General features: G+C 47.2%; 1 protein-coding gene across 1 annotated transcript in view; it reads right to left on the bottom strand.

Annotated features, from left to right (window-relative positions):
- Positions 1-18065, bottom strand: part of LOC137305262 (proteasome subunit beta type-8-like) — a 188742-nt gene that overhangs the window by 82035 nt on the left and 88642 nt on the right. The window contains exons 3-4 of the mRNA XM_067974119.1: positions 8768-8879; positions 7885-8014 (exon numbers count right to left, since the gene is read on the bottom strand). Of these exons, the coding sequence (XP_067830220.1) occupies positions 7885-8014; positions 8768-8879 (242 nt within the window). The remainder of the gene's footprint in view (positions 1-7884; positions 8015-8767; positions 8880-18065) is intronic.

Here is an 18065-nt window from a genome sequence, read left to right as displayed (position 1 = left end):
GATAATCCCCAGTGTGTATAGAGAGGGGGCAGTGTGCTGATAATCCCCAGTGTGTGTAGAGAGAGGGGGCAGTGTGCTGATAATCCCCAGTGTGTACAGAGAGGGGGCAGTGTGCTGATAATCCCCAGTGTTGTAGAGAGAGGGGGCAGTGTGCTGATAATCCCCAGTGTGTGTCGAGAGGGGGCAGTGTACTGATAATCCCCAGTGTGTGTAGAGAGGGGTCAGTGTGCTGATAATCCCCAGTGTGTACAGAGAGGGGGCAGTGTGCTGATAATCCCCAGTGTGTATAGAGAGGGGGCAGTGTGCTGATAATCCCCAGTGTGTATTGAGAGAGGGCAGTGTGCTGATAATCCCCAGTGTGTATCGAGAGGGGGGGCACTGTGCTGATAATCCCCAGTGTGTATAGAGAGAGGGCAGTGTGCTGATAATCCCCAGTGTGTATTGAGAGAGGGCAGTGTGCTGATAATCCCCAGTGTGTACAGAGAGGGGGAAGTGTGCTGATAATCCCCAGTGTGTATCGAGAGGGGGCAATGTGCTGATAATCCCCAGTGTGTATAGAGAGCGGGCAGTGTGCTGATAATCCCCAGTGTGTATAGAGAGGGGGCAGTGTGCGGATAATCCTCAGTGTGTGTAGAGAGAGGGCAGTGTGCTGATAATCCCCAGTGTGTATCGAGAGGGGGCAGTGTGCGGATAATCCTCAGTGTGTGTAGAGAGGGGGCAGTGTGCTGATAATCCCCAGTGTGTATAGAGAGAGGGCAGTGTGCTGATAATCCCCAGTGTGTATCGAGAGGGGGCAGTGTGCTGATAATCCTCAGTGTGTTTAGAGAGGGGGCAGTGTGCTGATAATCCCCAGTGTGTATAGAGAGGGGGCAGTGTGCTGATAATCCCCAGTGTGTATCGAGAGGGGGCAGTGTGCTGATAATCCCCATTGTGTTCAGAGAGGGGGCAGTGTGCTGATAATCCCCAGTGTGTTTCGAGAGGGGGCAGTGTGCTGATAATCCCCAGTGTGTATCGAGAGGGGGCAGTGTGCTGATAATCCCCAGTGTGTATCGAGAGGGGGCAGTGTGCTGATAATCCCCAGTGTGTATGGAGAGGGGGCAGTGTGCTGATAATCCCCAGTGTGTATCGAGAGGGGGCAGTGTGCTGATAATCCCCATTGTGTTCAGAGAGGGGGCAGTGTGCTGATAATCCCCAGTGTGTTTCGAGAGGGGGCAGTGTGCTGATAATCCCCAGTGTGTATCGAGAGGGGGCAGTGTGCTGATAATCCCCAGTGTGTTTCGAGAGAGGGGGCAGTGTGCTGATAATCCCCAGTGTGTCTTGAGAGGGGGCAGTGTGCTGATAATCCCCAGTGTGCATAGAGAGGGGGCAGTGTGCTGATAATCCCCAGTGTGTATTGAGAGAGGGCAGTGTGCTGATAATCCCCAGTGTGTATTGAGAGAGGGCAGTGCGCTGATAATCCCCAGTGTGTGTAGAGAGAGGGGACAGTGTGCTGATAATCCCCAGTGTGTATCGAAAGGGGGCAGTGTGCTGATAATCCCCAGTGTGTTTCGAGAGAGGGGGCAGTGTCCTGATAATCCCCAGTGTGTGTAGAGAGAGGGGACAATGTGCTGATAATCCCCAGTGTGTACAGAGAGGGGGCAGTGTGCTGATAATCCCCAGTGTGTACAGAGAGGGGGCAGTGTGCTGATAATCCCCAGTGTGTATAGAGAGAGGGGGCAGTGTGATGATAATCCCCAGTGTGTCTTGAGAGAGGGGGCAGTGTGCTGATAATCCCCAGTGTGTTTCGGGAGGAGGCAGTGTGCTGATAATCCCCAGTGTGTAAAGAGAGGGGGCAGTGTGCTGATAATCCCCAGTGTGTATAGAGAGGGGGCAGTGTGCTGATAATCCCCAGTGTGTGTAGAGAGGGGGCAGTGTGCTGATAATCCCCAGTGTGTATAGAGAGAGGGGACAGTGTGCTGATAATCCCCAGTGTGTGTAGAGAGGGGGCAGTGTGCTGATAATCCCCAGTGTGTATCGAGAGAGGGGGCAGTGTGCTGATAATCCCCAGTGTGTGTAGAGAGGGGGCAGTGTGCTGATAATCCCCAGTGTGTATCGAGAGAGGGGGCAGTGTGCTGATAATCCCCAGTGTGTTTCGAGAGAGGCGGCAGTGTGCTGATAATCCCCAGTGTGTTTCGAGAGAGGGGGCAGTGTGCTGATAATCCCCAGTGTGTTTCGAGAGAGGGGGCAGTGTGCTGATAATCCCCAGTGTGTGTGGAGAGAGGGGGCAGTGTGCTGATAATCCCCAATGTGTACAGAGAGGGGGCAGTGTGCTGATAATCCCCAGTGTGTATAGAGAGGGGGCAGTGTGCTGATAATCCCCAGTGTGTTTTGAGAGGGGGCAGTGTGCTGATAAACCCCAGTGTGTGTAGAGAGAGGGGGCAGTGTGCTGATAATCCCCAGTGTGTATAGAGAGGGGACAGTGTGCTGATAATCCCCAGTGTGTGTAGAGAGAGGGGGCAGTGTGCTGATAATCCTCAGTGTGTATAGAGAGAGGGCAGTGTGCTGATAATCCCCAGTGTGTGTGGAGAGAGGGGGCAGTGTGCTGATAATCCCCAGTGTGTATAGAGGGGGGGCAGTGTGCTGATAATCCCCAGTGTGTATAGAGGGGGGGCAGTGTGCTGATAATCCCCAGTGTGTACAGAGAGGGGGCAGTGTGCTGATAATCCCCAGTGTGTATAGAGGGGGGGCAGTGTGCTGATAATCCCCAGTGTGTATAGAGGGGGGGCAGTGTGCTGATAATCCCCAGTGTGTATAGAGGGGGGGGCAGTGTGCTGATAATCCCCAGTGTGTATAGAGAGGGGGGGCAGTGTGCTGATAATGGGTCGACGATTTGCCGCTCCTGCTCGCTGCACACTTTGTAAGAACAGTCCGTATGTTATTTAATATGCCATGAGGAGAATTCACCTCCTGTGTCAACTTGTCCCCAATAATATCACCGAATATACCTCTCCATGTATCAGAGGCAAATTGTTTTCCACATTGAGTTTTCCGATGAGGGATGCACCCCCTGGGGCAGGAGGGACCAGTGCAAGGCGGACGGTTTGGACTTCAACAGAGCTGGGACTAATGACCTTGCGGCCATGTTCACTCGTGCTGTGGGGGTTTAACTAATTTGGCAGGGGGATGGGCACCAGGATGTCGCAATGTAAAAGATGCACAAAGGATCGGGAGAGACAGGTCGCACTCGAGAAAGTAGGTGTTAGGTGGGATCAGACTCGGAGAGAATACGAGAAGGTCTACGATTGGTTTACAGTGCATGTGTGTAAACGCACGAAGCCTGGTAAACAAGGTCGGTGAGCTGCAGGTACAAATCGTCACATGGGAATATGATGTTGTGGAGATAACGGAGACCTGGCTCAAAAAAGGGCAGGATTGGGGTCTAAATATTCCTGGATACAAGGTGTTCAGGAAAGATAGGGAAGGAAAAAAGGAGGTGGGGGGGTTGGCAGTATTGATGAAGGAGAATATTGCAGTACTGGAGGGAGAGGATGTCCTGGAGGGGTAAAGGACAGAATCTATTTGGTTCGAGTTACGAAACAATAGAGGTGCCATTACACTACTGGGTGTATTCTACAGGCCACCAACTAGTGGGAAGGAGATAGAGGAGAAAATTTTCAGGGAGATTACGGGGAGGTGCAAGAACTGTAGAGTAGTGATAATGGGGGACTTCAACTATCCTAATATAGACTGGGATGGTAATAGTGTTAAGGGCAGAGCGGGGGAGGAATTTCTGAAGTGTGTTCAGGAGAACTTTCTTGATCAGTACGTTTCCGGCCCAACGAGGAAGGAGGCATTGCTGGATCTGGTTCAGGGGAATGAGGTGGGTCAAGTGGAGCAAGTGTCAGTGGAGGAACATTTAGGGAACAGTGATCATAATATCATAAGGTTTAGATTAATTATGGAAAAGGACGAGAAACAATCTAGATTAAAAATACTCAATTGGAGGAGGGCCAATTTCAGTGGGTTGAGAACGGATCTGGCCCGGGTAAATCGGAATCAAAGATTGGCCGGTGAGACTGTAATCGAACAATGGGCGGCCTTTAAAGAGGAAATGGTTCGGGTACAGTCTAGGTACATTCCCATGAGGGGGAAAGGTAGGGCAACTAAAGCCAGAGCTCCCTGGGTGACGAAAGAGATAGAGAGTAAGATGAAGCAGAAAAAGGATCATATGACAGATGTCAGGTTGATTATATAAGTAGGAACCAGGCTGAATACAGAAAGTACAGAGGAGAAGTGAAAAAGGAAATAAGAGAGAGTATGAGAATAGAGTGGTGGCCAACATAAAAGGGAATCCAGAAGTCTTCTATAGGCAGATAAATAGTAAACGGGTAGTAAGAGGAGGGGTGGGGCCGATGAGAGACCAAAAAGGAGACCTGTGCATGGAGGCAGAGGGCATGGCCGAGGCACTAAATGAATACTTTGCATCTGTCTTTACCAAGGAAGAAGATGCTGCCAAAATCACAGTAAAAGGGGAGGTAGTTGAGATACTGGATGGGGTGAAAATTGATAAAGCGGAGGTACTAGAAAAGCTGGCTGTACTTAAAGTTATTAAGTCACCCGGTCCGGATGGGATGCATCCTAGGTTTCTGAGGGAAGTAAGGGTGGAAATTGCGGAGGTACTGGCCATAATCTTCCAAACATCCTTAGATACAGGGGTGGTGCCAGAGGACTGGAGAATTGCAAATGTTACACCCTTGTTCAAAAAAGGGTGTAAGGATAAACCCAGCAACTACAGGCCAGTCAGTTTAACCTCAGTGGTGGGGAAACTTTTAGGAACGATAATCCGGGATAAAGTTAATAGTCACTTGGACAAGTTTGGATTAATAAAGGAAAGCCAGCACGGATTTGTTAAAGGCAAATCGTGTTTAACTAACTTGATTGAGTTTTTTGATGAGGTAACAGAGAGGGTTGATGAGGGAAATGAGGTTGATGATGTGTATATGGACTTTCAAAAGGTGTTTGATAAAGTGCCACATAATAGGCTTATCATCAAGATTGAAGCCCATGGAATAAAAGGGGCAGTAGCAGCATGGATACGAAATTGGCTCAGTGACAGGAAACAGAGAGTAGTGGTGAACGGTTGTTTTTCGGACTGGAGGGAGGTGTACAGTGGTGTTCCCCAGGGGTCGGTGCTGGGATCACTGCTTTTCTTGATATATATTAATGACTTGGACTTGGGTGCACAGGCCACAATTTCAAAATTTGCAGATGACACAAAATTTGGAAGTGTAGTAAACAGTGAGGAGGATAGTGATAGACTTCAAGAGGATATAGACAGGCTGGTGGAATGGGCGGACACGTGGCAGATGAAATTTAATGCAGAGCAGTGTGAAGTGATACATTTTGGCAGGAAGAATAAGGAGAGGCAATATAAACTAAAGGGAACAATTCTAAAGGGGTGCAGGAACAGAGAGACCTGGGGGTGTACATATACAAATCTTTGAAGGTGGCAGGACAGGTTGAGAAAGTGGTTAAAAAAGCATACGGGATCCTGGGCTTTATAAATAGAGGATAGAGTACAAAAGCAAGGAAGTTATGTTGAACCTTTATAAACTGGTTCGGCCACAACTGGAGTGTTGTGTCCAATTCTGGGCACCGCACCTTTGGAAAGATGTGAAGGCCTTAGAGAGGGTGTAGAAAAGATTTACGAGAATGATTCCAGGGATGAGAGACTTTAGTTACATGGATAGACTGGAGAAGCTGGGGTGGTTCTCCTTGGAACACAGAAGGTTGAGAGGAGATTTGATCGAGGTGTTCAAAATCATGAAGGGTCTGGACAGAATAGAGAGAGAGAAACTGTTCCCATTGGCAGAAAGGTCGAGAACCAGAGGACACAGATTTAAGGTGATTGGCAAAGGAACCAAAGGTGACATGAGGAAAAACTTTTTACACAGCGAGTGGTTTTGATCTGGAATGCACTGCCCGAGGGGGTGGTGGAGGTAGATTCAATCATGGCCTTCAAAATGGAACTGGATAAGTACTTGAAAGGAAAAAATTTGCAGGGCTGCAGGGATAGGGCGAGGGAGTGGGACTAGCTGAATTGCTCTTGCATAGAGCTGACACGGAGTCAATGGGCCGAATGGCCTCCTTCCGTGCTGTAACCTTACTACGATTCCATGATTCTTGCTGCAATTATATAGGGCTCTGGTGAGACCACACCTGGAGTACTGTGTACAGTTTTGATCTCCTGACCTAAGGAAGGATAGACTTGCCTTAGAGGGGGTGCAACGAAGGTTCACTAGATTAATTCCTGGGATGAGAGGGTTGTTCTGTGAGGAGAGATTGAGAAGAATGGCCCTATATTTTCTGGAGTTTAGAAGAATGAGAGGTGATCTCATTGAAACATAAGATTCTGAGGAGGCTTAACAGGGTAGATGCTGAGAGGCTGTTTTCCCTGGCTGGAGAGTCTAGAACTAGGGGGCATAGTCTCAGGATAAGGGGTCGGCCATTTAGGACTGAGATGAGGAGGAATTTCTTCACTCAGAGGGTGGTGAATCTTTGGAATTCTCCACCCCAGAGGGCTGTGGATGCTCAGTCATTGAATATATTCAAGGCTGAGATCGATAGATTTTTGGACTCTAGGGGAATCGAGGGATATGGGGATCAGGCGGGAAAGTGGAGTTGAGGTCGAAGATCAGCCATGATCTGATTGAATGGCAGAGCAGGTTCGAGGGGCCGAATGGTATACTCCTGCTCCTATTTCTTATGTTCCTATGTTCTTATGAATGCGCTGCCTGAAAGGATGGTGGAAGCAGATTCAATCATGGCTTTCAAAAAGGAATTGGATAAATACTTGATGGGAAAATATTTGGAGGGCTACAGGAAAAGAGCAGGGGAGTGGGACTAACTGGATCGCTCTTACAAAGAGCCTGCGTGGGCTCGATGGCCACTTCTGTGCTGTAATCATGCTATGATTCTATACCCCTCACACCCTGCCCATTCCATACCTTGTTATCCCAGCCACAGATCATGGTGCCCATCGGCAGTCCAGTGCCCCTCACACCCTGCCAATTACTTGGTCACTTAGACAAGTGTGGATTAATAAATGAAAGTCAGCACAGATTTGTTAAAAGCATATTGTGTTTTACTAACTTGATTGAGTTTTTTGATGAGGTAACAGAGAGGGTCGATATGGGCAATGCGGTTGATGACGTGTATATGGACTTTCAAAAGGCACTTTAGGAAGGACGTGAAGGCCTTGGAGAGGGAACTCGAATGGTTCCAGGGATGAGGGACTTCAGTTACGTGGATAGACTGGAGAAACTGGGATTGTTCTCCTTCGAGCAGAGAAGGTTAAGAGGAGATTTGATAGACGTATTCAAAATTATGAAGGGTTTAAATAAAGTGAAACTGTTCCCATTGGTGGAAGGGTCGAGAACCAGAGGACACAGATTTAAGGTGATTGGCAAAAGAACCAAAAGCAACATGAGGAAAAACATTTTTACGCAGCGAGTGGTTTTGATCTGGAATGCGCTGTCTGAAAGGGCGGTGGAGGCAGATTCAATCATGGCTTTCAAAAAGGGAATTGGATAAATACTTGAAGGGAAAAAAAATTGCAGGAAAGAGCGGGGGAATGGGACTAACTGGATTGCTCTTACAAAGATCTGGCATGGGCTCGATGGGCCGAATGGCCTCCTTCTGTGCTGTAATCAGTCTGTGATTCTATGATTCTATACCCTTTACACCCTGCTCATTCCATACCTTGTTATCCCAGCCTCAGACCATGGTGCCCATCGACAGTCCAGTGCCCCTCATACCCTGCCCATTCCATACCTTGTTATCCCAGCCTCAGACCATGGTGCCCATCGGCAGTCCAGTGCCCCTCATACCCTGCTCATTCCATACCTTGTTATCCCAGCCACAGATCATGGTGCCCATCGACATTCCCATGCCTTTATACTCAGAAACCATGTTAGCCAATAGTTTGGAGGCAGCAGACACTGAGATGCGTTCCTTGTTTCGTAATTTATATATCCTGTAAAATATAACCAGCGATGAAATCTTACAAAACAAAGCGATGAAATATATTGGTGACATTAATCTGATTTAATTGCTGCAAAGTAACTAAATATTTAATTGTGAAGTAATAATTCAAACATTTTAAACTAACAGTATCATTCCATTTTCCATTGAACCATATTTCCCAATAATTAAAAGGTGCATCAGAACATAAGAAATAGCAGCAGGAGTAGGCCATTCGGCCCCTCGAGCCTGTTCCGCCATTCAATCAGATCATGGCTGATCTTCGACCTCAACTCCACTTTCCCGCCCGATCCCCATATCCCTCGATTCCACGAGAGTCCAAAAATCTTTCGATCTCAGTCTTGAATATATTCAACGACTCAGCATCCACAGGGTGGAGAATTCCAAAGATTCACCACTCTGAGTGAAGAAATTCCTTCTCATCTCAGTCCTAAATGGCCGACCCCTTATCCTGAGACTATGCCCCCTAGTTCTGGACTCTCCAGCCAGGGGAAAGAGCCTCTCAGCATCTACCCTGTCAAGCCCCCTCAGTTATATGTTACCTTATATGTTTCAATGAGATCACCTCTCATTCTTCTAAACTCCAGAGAGTATAGGCCCATTCTACTCAACCTCTCCTCATAGGACAACCCTCTCATCCCAGGAATCAATCTAGTGAACTTTTGTTGTACCGCCTCTAAGGCGAGTGTATCCTTCCTTAGGTAAGGAGACCAAAACTTTAAATTGTTCTATTTATTTTAATCACCTGCACTGCTTGGCCAACATTCGCTCCCAGTAGACACAGTCCGCAGCACAGCCAGACATTGTACCCAGCAGGTAGGGGTTTATCTCAATCACCTTCTTGCATTCCTGGGTATCTAAATAAAAGAGGACAATTATATTTTTGTCATGCTATAGGTGTTGTGAATTACTATGTCTGTGTATGTAGATCTGTGTGGCCGTGTCCATATGTGCGTGGGTGCGTTTGAATGTGTGTGGCCGTGTCTCTGTGCACATACATATCTGTGTGTGTGTGTGTGTGCGTGCATGTTTGTGTGTGTACATGTCTCTGTGCACATACATGTCTGTGTCTGCGTACATGGCTATGTGTGTGCATACACATATCTGTGTGTGTGGGTGAGTCTGTGTGTGTGTACATGTCTGTGTGTGCGTGTACATGTCTGTGTGTGCGTACATATCTGTGGGTGGGCATGTCTCTGTGTGCGTACATGTCTGTGTGTGTGGGCATGTCTCTGTGTACATACGTGTTTGTGTCTGTACATGTCTATGTGGGCGTGTCACTGTGTGCGTACATGTCTCTGTATGTGTAAATGTCTGCATGTGTGTGGGCATGCCTCTGTGTGAGTACATGTCTGTACGTGGGCATGACTGTTCACATACATGTCTCTGTGTGTGCATCCATGTCTGTGTGTGTGGGCGTGTCTCCGTGTGTGTGTATATGTTTGTATGTGGGTGTGTCTCTGTATGATTGTACACATCTGTATGTGGACGTGTCTGTATGTGTGCGTACACGTCTGGTTGTGTGTGCGTACATGTCTGTCTGTTGTAAACAATTTTACAACACCAAGTTATAGTCCAGCAATTTTATTTTAAATTCACAAGCTTTCGGAGGCTACCTCCTTCCTCAGGTGAACGATTTTCCACATCGTTCACCTGAGGAAGGGGGAAGCCTCCGAAAGCTTGTGAATTTAAAATAAAATTGCTGGACTATAACTTGGTGTTGTAAAATTGTTTACAATTGTCAACCCCAGTCCATCACCGGCATCTCCACATCATGTCTGTCTGTAGCAGTGGCAGTTAACAGTTGTAAGTGATTGCCTGAATCGAGGTGATTACTGGGAGCTGGAAGCTGATTGAACAGTTAGAACTGCTGCTCTCAAAAGGTGTAGAAAGTAGAAGATTATCTGCTGAATCACAGAACGAATTGTGAACGGAGTGGATCGTGAACCAAGTGGGAACCTAAGAATTCGGTGAGGGGGGAATTAGGTGCAGAGGAGGAAGGAGAGTGAACAGAGAGACCCGGAATAAAAGGGTCAGTTAATCGGGGTAAATAAACAGTAAGTAAATTAATAATAATCGAGTATCTAAAGGGAGTTCAGAAAAATAAGGTTTCGAAATAAAATGGACGGGCAGCTGAGACCCATTGTCTGTAATTCCTGCTCCATGTGGGAACTCCATGTGTCCGGGAGAGCCACGTGTACAGGAGATGCCTCCAATTGCTCGAGCTCAAGCTGAGGGTTTCTGAGCTTGAGGGGCGGCTGGAGTCACTCTGGAGCATCAGGGAGGCTGAAGGTTTCCTGGATCGTCCGTTCCAGGAGGTGGTCACCCCACAGTCACAGAGAGCTCAGGATAGCGAGAGGGGGCCATCCGAAAGGGTAGGAAGAGGGAGGCAGTGCAGGAATCTCCTGGGTGTGTGGCCACTCTCAAACCGGTATCAGCACTCAATACCAGTGAGGGTGAGGACACCTCGAAGGAGTGCAGTCCTGAGCATGGCACCGGGGGGCAAAGGACTGCACAGGGGGGCACAGTGAAGTGTAGAAATGCAGTAGACATAGGGGATTCGATAGTCAGGGGGACAGACAGGCCTTTCTGTGACCATCGTTGCGAGTCTGCAGGGTGTGTTGCCTCCCTGGTGCCGGGGTAAAGACCATCACGGAGAGGGTGCAGAATATTCTGCGGGGGGGGAAGGGGTTCAGCCAGAAGTCATGGTCCATGTGGGAACCAATGACATAGGGAAGGAAAGGGATGAGGTCCTGCGGTCAGAGTTTCAGGAATGAGGGAGGAAGTTAAAAAGCAGGACCTCAGAGGTAGTAATCTCTGGATTACTCCCAGTGCCACTCGCTAGTGAGTACAGAAATAGGAAGATAAGGCAGGTTAATGTGTGGCTAGAGACATGGTGCAAGAGGGAGGACTTCAGACTCTTGGGGCTTTGGGACCAGTTCTGGGCAAGAGGGACCTGTTCAAGATGGACGGGTTGGACCTCAACAGAGCTGGGACCAATGTCCTCGCGGGGAGGTTCACTAGTGCTGTGGGGGAGCGGGGTTTAAACTAATTTGGCAGGGGGATGGGCACCAGGAAGCAGCATTTGAAAGGAGAAACAAGGGGCACAAAGGATAGGGAGAGACAGATAGCACTAGAGTAAGAAACAGTCCAGTGTTAGGTGGGATCAGACTAAGAGAGAGTGCAGTGTTGGCCAGGGGCTGCGGTAATCGGAGACGTCGGCTGCTGATACACACAGGCAGGAACGACTTTTGAACTAAAGTAACCTGAGTTCAGTTACTGGCCTCAGCTGCCTGGAACCGGTTTGAATTAACCAAGTTTTGTGAAAGACAAAGGAGATGTGTTAAGACACAAGTCCTTATTTAGGAAAGGAGTAATGAGGTAATGCTACCTAAGTCCTTGGGACAGAGCCAATGAGGAGGAGACACAGACTAGGCGAGCAAGCCTGAACTAACGGCAGAGAGAGACAGCACAGCCTGAGGAGATAAGATTGGGAATAAGAATGAAGGATCTGAGGCATGGAGGCAGAGCGAAGACTCCGGAGGCCAACCATCGCAGAAGTGGAAGACCCTACGTCAGGGACGTAGAGACGACATCGAAAGAGAGAGAGAACGGAACGCCTGGCCAGCGTCAGCTCTCCTTTTCAGGTATTATCCTTTATGTTCTGTGACCAATCAGAGAAACCTAGTGGGTGTGCGTTTAGATCTTAGTTTGGGTATAAGACTGTATAACCTGCTGTAAACTGCATGTCTATATCTAACCAGACGTATAAGTTATATGTATATGATCTAACGGCGTGAATAAAGTGAATTGAGAGTTAAGAGAGAATTGACTCTTCTCCTCTGTGTACTAAGCCAGTAACCATAACCGGTGACCTCCGGTCAACAACAGGAAGGTCCACGATTGGTTTACAGTGCATGTGTGTAAACGCACAAAGCCTGGTAAACAAGGTCGGTGAGCTGCAGGTACAAATAGTCACATGGGAATATGATGTTGTGGAGATAACGGAGACCTGGCTCAAAAAAGGGCAGGATTGGGTACTAAATATTCCTGGATACAAGGAGTTCAGGAAAAACAGGGAAGGAAAGAAAGGAGGAGGGGGGATGGGAGTATTGATTAAGGAGAACATTGCAGTGCTGGAGAGAGAGGATGTCCTGGAGGGGTCAAGGACAGAATCTATTTGGTTAGAGTTAAGAAACAATCGAGGTGCCATTACACTACTGGGTGTATTCTACAGGCCACCAACTAGTGGGAAGGAGATAGAGGAGCAAATTTTCAGGGAAATTACAGAGAGGTGCAAGGACTATAGAGTAGTGATAATGGGGGACTTCAACTATCCTAATATAGACTGGGATAGTAATAGTGTAAAGGGCAGAGAGGGGGAGGAATTTCTGAAGTGTGTTCAGGAGAACTTTCTTGATCAGTAGGTTTCCAGCCCAACGATGAAGGAGGCATTGCTGGATCTGATTCTGGGGAATGAGGTGGGTCAAGTGGAGCAAGTGTCAGTGGGGGAACATTTAGGGAACAGTGATCATAATATCATAAGGTTTAGATTAGTTATGGAAAAGGACGAGAAACAATCTAGATTAAAAATACTCAATTGGAGGAGGGCCAGTTTCAGTGGGTTGAGTACGTATCTGGCCCGGGTAAATCGGAATCAAAGATTAGCCGGTGAGACTGTAATCGAACAATGGGCGGCCTTTAAAGAGGAAATGGTTCGGGTACAGTCTAGGTACATTCCCATGAGGGGGAAAGGGAGGGCAACTAAAGCCAGAGCTCCCTGGGTGACGAAAGAGATAGAGAGTAAGATGAAGCAGAAAAAAGGGGGCGTATGAGAGATGGCAGGTTGATAATACAAGTGAGAACATAAGAACATAAGAAATAGGAGAAGGAGTAGGACATATGGCCCCTCGAGCCTGCTCCGCCATTCAATCAGATCATGGCTGATCTTCGACCTCAACTCCACTTTCCCGCCCGATCCCCAGGCTGAATATTGAAAGTTCAGGGGAGAAGTGAAAAGGGAAATAAGAGGGGAAAAGAGAGAGTATGAGAATAGAATCGCAACTAACATAAAAGGGAACGTAAAAGTCTTCTCTAGGTATATAAATAGTAAACGAGTAGTAAGAGGAGGGCTGGGGCCGATTAGGGACTAAAAAGGAGATCTACGCATGGAGGCAGAGGGCATGGCCGAGGTACTAAATTAATACTTTGCATCTGTCTTTACCAAGGAAGAAGATGCTGCTACAGTGTCAGTAAAAGGGGAGGTAGTTGAGATACTGGATGGGGTGAAAATTGATAAAGAGGAGATACTAGAAAGGCTGGCTGTACTTAAAGTAGAAAAGTCACCCGGTCCGGATGGGATGCATCCTAGGTTGCTGAGGGAAGTAAGGGTGGAAATTGCAGAGGTACTGGCCATAATCTTCCAAACATCCCTAGATACAGGAGTGGTGCCAGAGGACTGGAGAATTGCAAATGTTACACCCTTGTTAAAGAAAAGGAGTAAGGATAAACCCAGCAACTACAGGCCAGTCAGTTTAACCTCGGTGGTGGGGAAACTTTTAGAAACAATAATCCAGGACAAAATTAACAGTCACTTGAACAAGTGTGGGTTAATAAAGGAAAGGCCAGCACGGATTTATTAAAGGCAAATCATGTTTCACTAATGTGAAAGAGTTTTTGATGAGGTAACAGAGAGGGTCGATGAGGGCAATGTGGTTGATGTGTATATGGACTTTCAAAAGGTGTTTGATAAAGTGCCACATAATAGGCTTATCAGCAAAATTGAAGCCCATGGAATAAAAGGGGCAGTGGCAGCATGGATATAGAATTGGCTAAGTGGCAGGAAACAGAGAGTAGTGGTCGGTTGTTTTTCGGACTGGAGGGAGGTGTACAGTGGTGTTCCCCAGGGGTCGGTGCTGGGACCACTGCTTTTTTTGATATATATTAATGACTTGGACTCGGGTGTACAGGGCACAATTTCAAAATTTGCAGATGAAACAAAACTTGCAAGTGTAGTAAACAGTGAGGAGGATAGTGATAGACTTCAAGAGGATATAGACAGGCTGGTGGAATGGGCGGACACGTGGCAGATGAAATTTAACACAGAGAAGTGTGAAGTGACACATTTTGCCAGGAAGAATGAGGAGAGGCAATATAAACTAAAGGGAACAATTCTAAAGGGGTTGCAGGAATAGAGAGACCTGGGGCGTATGTACACAAATCATTGAAGGTTCACAGGTTGAGAAAGCAGATAAAAATGCCTGGGCTTTATTAATAGAGGATAGAGTACAAAAGCAAGGAAGTTATGTTGAACCTTTATAAAACACTGGTTCGGCCACAACTGGAGTATTGTGTCCAGTTCTGGGCACCGTACTTTAGGAAGGATGTGAAAGCCTTAGAGAGGGTGCAGAGGAGATTTACGAGAATGGTTCCAGGGATGAGGGACTTCAGTAACGTGGAGAGACTGGAGAAGCTGGGATTGTTCTCCTTAGCGCAGAGAAGGTTAAGAGGAGATTTGATCGAGGTATTCAAAATCATGAAGGGTTTAGACAGAGTAGATAGAGAGAAACTGTTCCCATTGGCGGAAGGGTCAAGAACTAGAGGACACAGATTTAAGGTGATTGGCAAAAGAACCAAAGGTGACATGAGGAAAAACCTTTTTACACAGCGAGTTGTTAGGATCTGGAATGCACTGCCCGAGGGGGTGGTGGAGGCAGATTCAATCATGGCCTTCAAAAGGGAACTGGATAAATACTTGAAGGGAAAAAATTTGCAGGGCTACGGGGAGAGGGCGGGTGAGTGGGTCTAACATGTCTATGTGTGTGTGGGTGTGTCTCTGTCTGTCCGTACATGTCTATGTGTGTGTGGGTGTGTCTCTGTCTGTCCGTACATGTCTATGTGTTTGTGGGTGTGTCTCTGTCTGTCCGTACATGTCTGTGTGTGTGTGGGTGTGTCTCTGTCTGTCCGTACATGTCTATGTGTGTGTGAATGTGTCTCTGTCTGTCCGTACATGTCTATGTGTGTGGGTGTGTCTCTGTCTGTCCGTACATCTCTGTGTGTGTGTGGGTGTGTCTCTGTCTGTCCGTACATGTCTATGTGTTTGTGGGTGTGTCTCTGTCTGTCCGTACATGTCTATGTGTTTGTGGGTGTGTCTCTGTCTGTCCGTACATGTCTATGTGTTTGTGTGGGTGTGTCTCTGTCTGTCCGTACATGTCTATGTGTGTGGGTGGGTGTGTCTCTGTCTGTCCGTACATGTCTATGTGTGTGGGTGTGTCTCTGTCTGTCCGTACATGTCTATGTGTGTGGGTGTGTCTCTGTCTGTCTGTACATCTCTGTGTGTGTGTGGGTGTGTCTCTGTCTGTCCGTACATGTCTATGTGTGTGGGTGTGTCTCTGTCTGTCCGTACATCTCTGTGTGTGTGTGGGTGTGTCTCTGTCTGTCCGTACATGTCTGTGTGTTTGTGGGTGTGTCTCTGTCTGTCCGTACATGTCTATGTGTGTGGGTGTGTCTCTGTCTGTCCGTACATGTCTATGTGTGTGGGTGTGTCTCTGTCTGTCCGTACATCTCTGTGTGTGTGTGGGTGTGTCTCTGTCTGTCCGTACATGTCTGTGTGTTTGTGGGTGTGTCTCTGTCTGTCCGTACATGTCTATGTGTGTGGGTGTGTCTCTGTCTGTCCGTACATGTCTGTGTTTGTGGGTGTGTCTCTGTCTGTCCGTACATGTCTATGTGTGTGTGGGTGTGTCTCTGTCTGTCCGTACATGTCTGTGTGTGTGTGAATGTGTCTCTGTCTGTCCGTACATGTCTATGTGTTTGTGGGTGTGTCTCTGTCTGTCCGTACATGTCTATGTGTTTGTGGGTGTGTCTCTGTCTGTCCGTACATGTCTATGTGTGTGGGTGTGTCTCTGTCTGTCCGTACATCTCTGTGTGTGTGTGGGTGTGTCTCTGTCTGTCCGTACATGTCTATGTATGTGTGTGGGTGTGTCTTTGTCTGTCCGTACATCTCTGTGTGTGTGTGGGTGTGTCTCTGTCTGTCCGTACATGTCTATGTGTGTGGGTGTGTCTCTGTCTGTCCGTACATGTCTATGTGTGTGGGTGTGTCTCTGTCTGTCCGTACATGTCTATGTGTGTGGGTGTGTCTCTGTCTGTCCGTACATGTCTGTGTGTGTGTGGATGTGTCTCTGTCTGTCCGTACATGTCTATGTGTTTGTGGGTGTGTCTCTTTCTGTCCGTACATGTCTATGTGTGTGTGTGTGTGTGTCTCTGTCTGTCCGTACATGTCTATGTGTGTGTGTGGGTGTGTCTCTGTCTGTCCGTTCATGTCTGTGTGTGTGTGGGTGTGTCTCTGTCTGTCCGTACATGTCTATGTGTGTGGGTGTGTCTCTGTCTGTCCGTACATGTCTATGTGTGTGTGTGGGTGTGTCACTGTCTGTCTGTACATGTCTGTGTGTGTGTGGGTGTGTCTCTGTCTGTCCGTACATGTCTATGTGTGTGTGGGTGTGTCTCTGTCTGTCTGTACATGTCTATGTGCGTGTGGGTGTGTCTCTGTCTGTCCGTGCATGTCTATGTGTGTGTGTGGGTGTGTCTCTGTCTGTCCGTACATGTCTATGTGTGTGTGTGGTTGTGTCTCTGTCTGTCCGTACATGTCTATGTGTGTGTGGGTGTGTCTCTGTCTGTCTGTACATGTCTATGTGTGTGTGGGTGTGTCTCTGTCTGTCTGTACATGTCTATGTGCGTGTGGGTGTGTCTCTGTCTGTCCGTACATGTCTGTGTGCGTGTGGGTGTGTCTCTGTGTCTGTGTAAATGTCTGTATGTACGCAAGTGTGCATGCGAGTGTGTGGGTGTGTGTGAATGTTTGTGTCTGTGTCTGCATATCGGTGTGTGCACTTGTGCATTCTGTCTGTGCATGTGCCTGTGTATGCACATATCTGTGTCTGCGTTGTTAAGTGTATCCATATGATTGATATCATTTAGTGTAAATTGTATTCAGGTGCTGTGTATGAATTGGGGACTCTCTTTTCTCTATTTATATGTGAGCTGATCTCGGGTGTGGTGTGGGGGTAATGTGGATCTCTGTGAATAAAGGCTTGGAAGCAACTGAAGACCAGGCTCTAGAATTTTATCCTTCACCACTGGGCTATCCAATTTATTACATGCGTGTGTCAATGTACGTGTCATGCGTGTGTCAATGTACGTGTCATGCATGTGTCAATGTACGTGCCATGTGTGTGTCGATGTATGTGTCTGTGTCTGTGAGTCTACCTGTGTCTATGTGCATGTGTTATGTGTGAACATATCAGTGTATGTGATATATTATTCTGCATGTAACCTAACATATTAGTTTGAAGCGAATGTTTTTAAGATCACTGATGAAAGTTGAGGTATATTCCTGTTTGGCTTCTCAATCAGCCCTTTAATGGAAACAGGGATAATTATTATATCCGTACCTTGCTCACTAATAGGTGGATCATCTTAACTTCACAACTTATATAATAAAACAAATGGACCTGATTGGAAAGTAAGTATGGATTATTAACTTGAATTTGATCACCAATCTCTCTTTTTACCAAAACTGTCAATATGGATAAATCTCAGGTGTGAGATTTGTAGTTATTTGCTGTGTATCGAGGTGACACTGTGTACACCCACCAAACAGCACCAGAACACAGGGGAATACCTACCGAGTTCAGGCAGACATGAAATCATATTGTGAGTGTTAATCGATGTGCTTTTTAAATCGAAGGTCGAGGCTCCCTTTCACTATATTGTATTGAATAGTTTTCTTATTGGAAAGTCTGATAAAATACATTCAATTCTGCATTCCTTCAACCAGGAAAGAAAACAATGTTTTAACAGTTGCCAAACCCAAATTTATAACAACAGTAACGAGTCACCAAACATTTCTCTGATTGGTCCAGTATGTGATTCTAGAAATGAGTGGGGAATCGCACATCCTGCCCTGTACTGAGATCACCCGATACTGCCTCTCCTCTGGTGTGCCAGGCTACATCAAAGGCATTTCTGTGGCATCTCCTGATTGCTGCCCG

The sequence above is a fragment of the Heptranchias perlo genome, chromosome 39, assembly GCF_035084215.1.
Source record: "Heptranchias perlo isolate sHepPer1 chromosome 39, sHepPer1.hap1, whole genome shotgun sequence".
In the NCBI taxonomy this organism is placed as follows: Eukaryota; Metazoa; Chordata; class Chondrichthyes; order Hexanchiformes; family Hexanchidae; genus Heptranchias; species Heptranchias perlo.
Note: the sequence above shows the minus strand (reverse complement) of the source record. Positions and strands in the feature narration are given on the sequence as shown.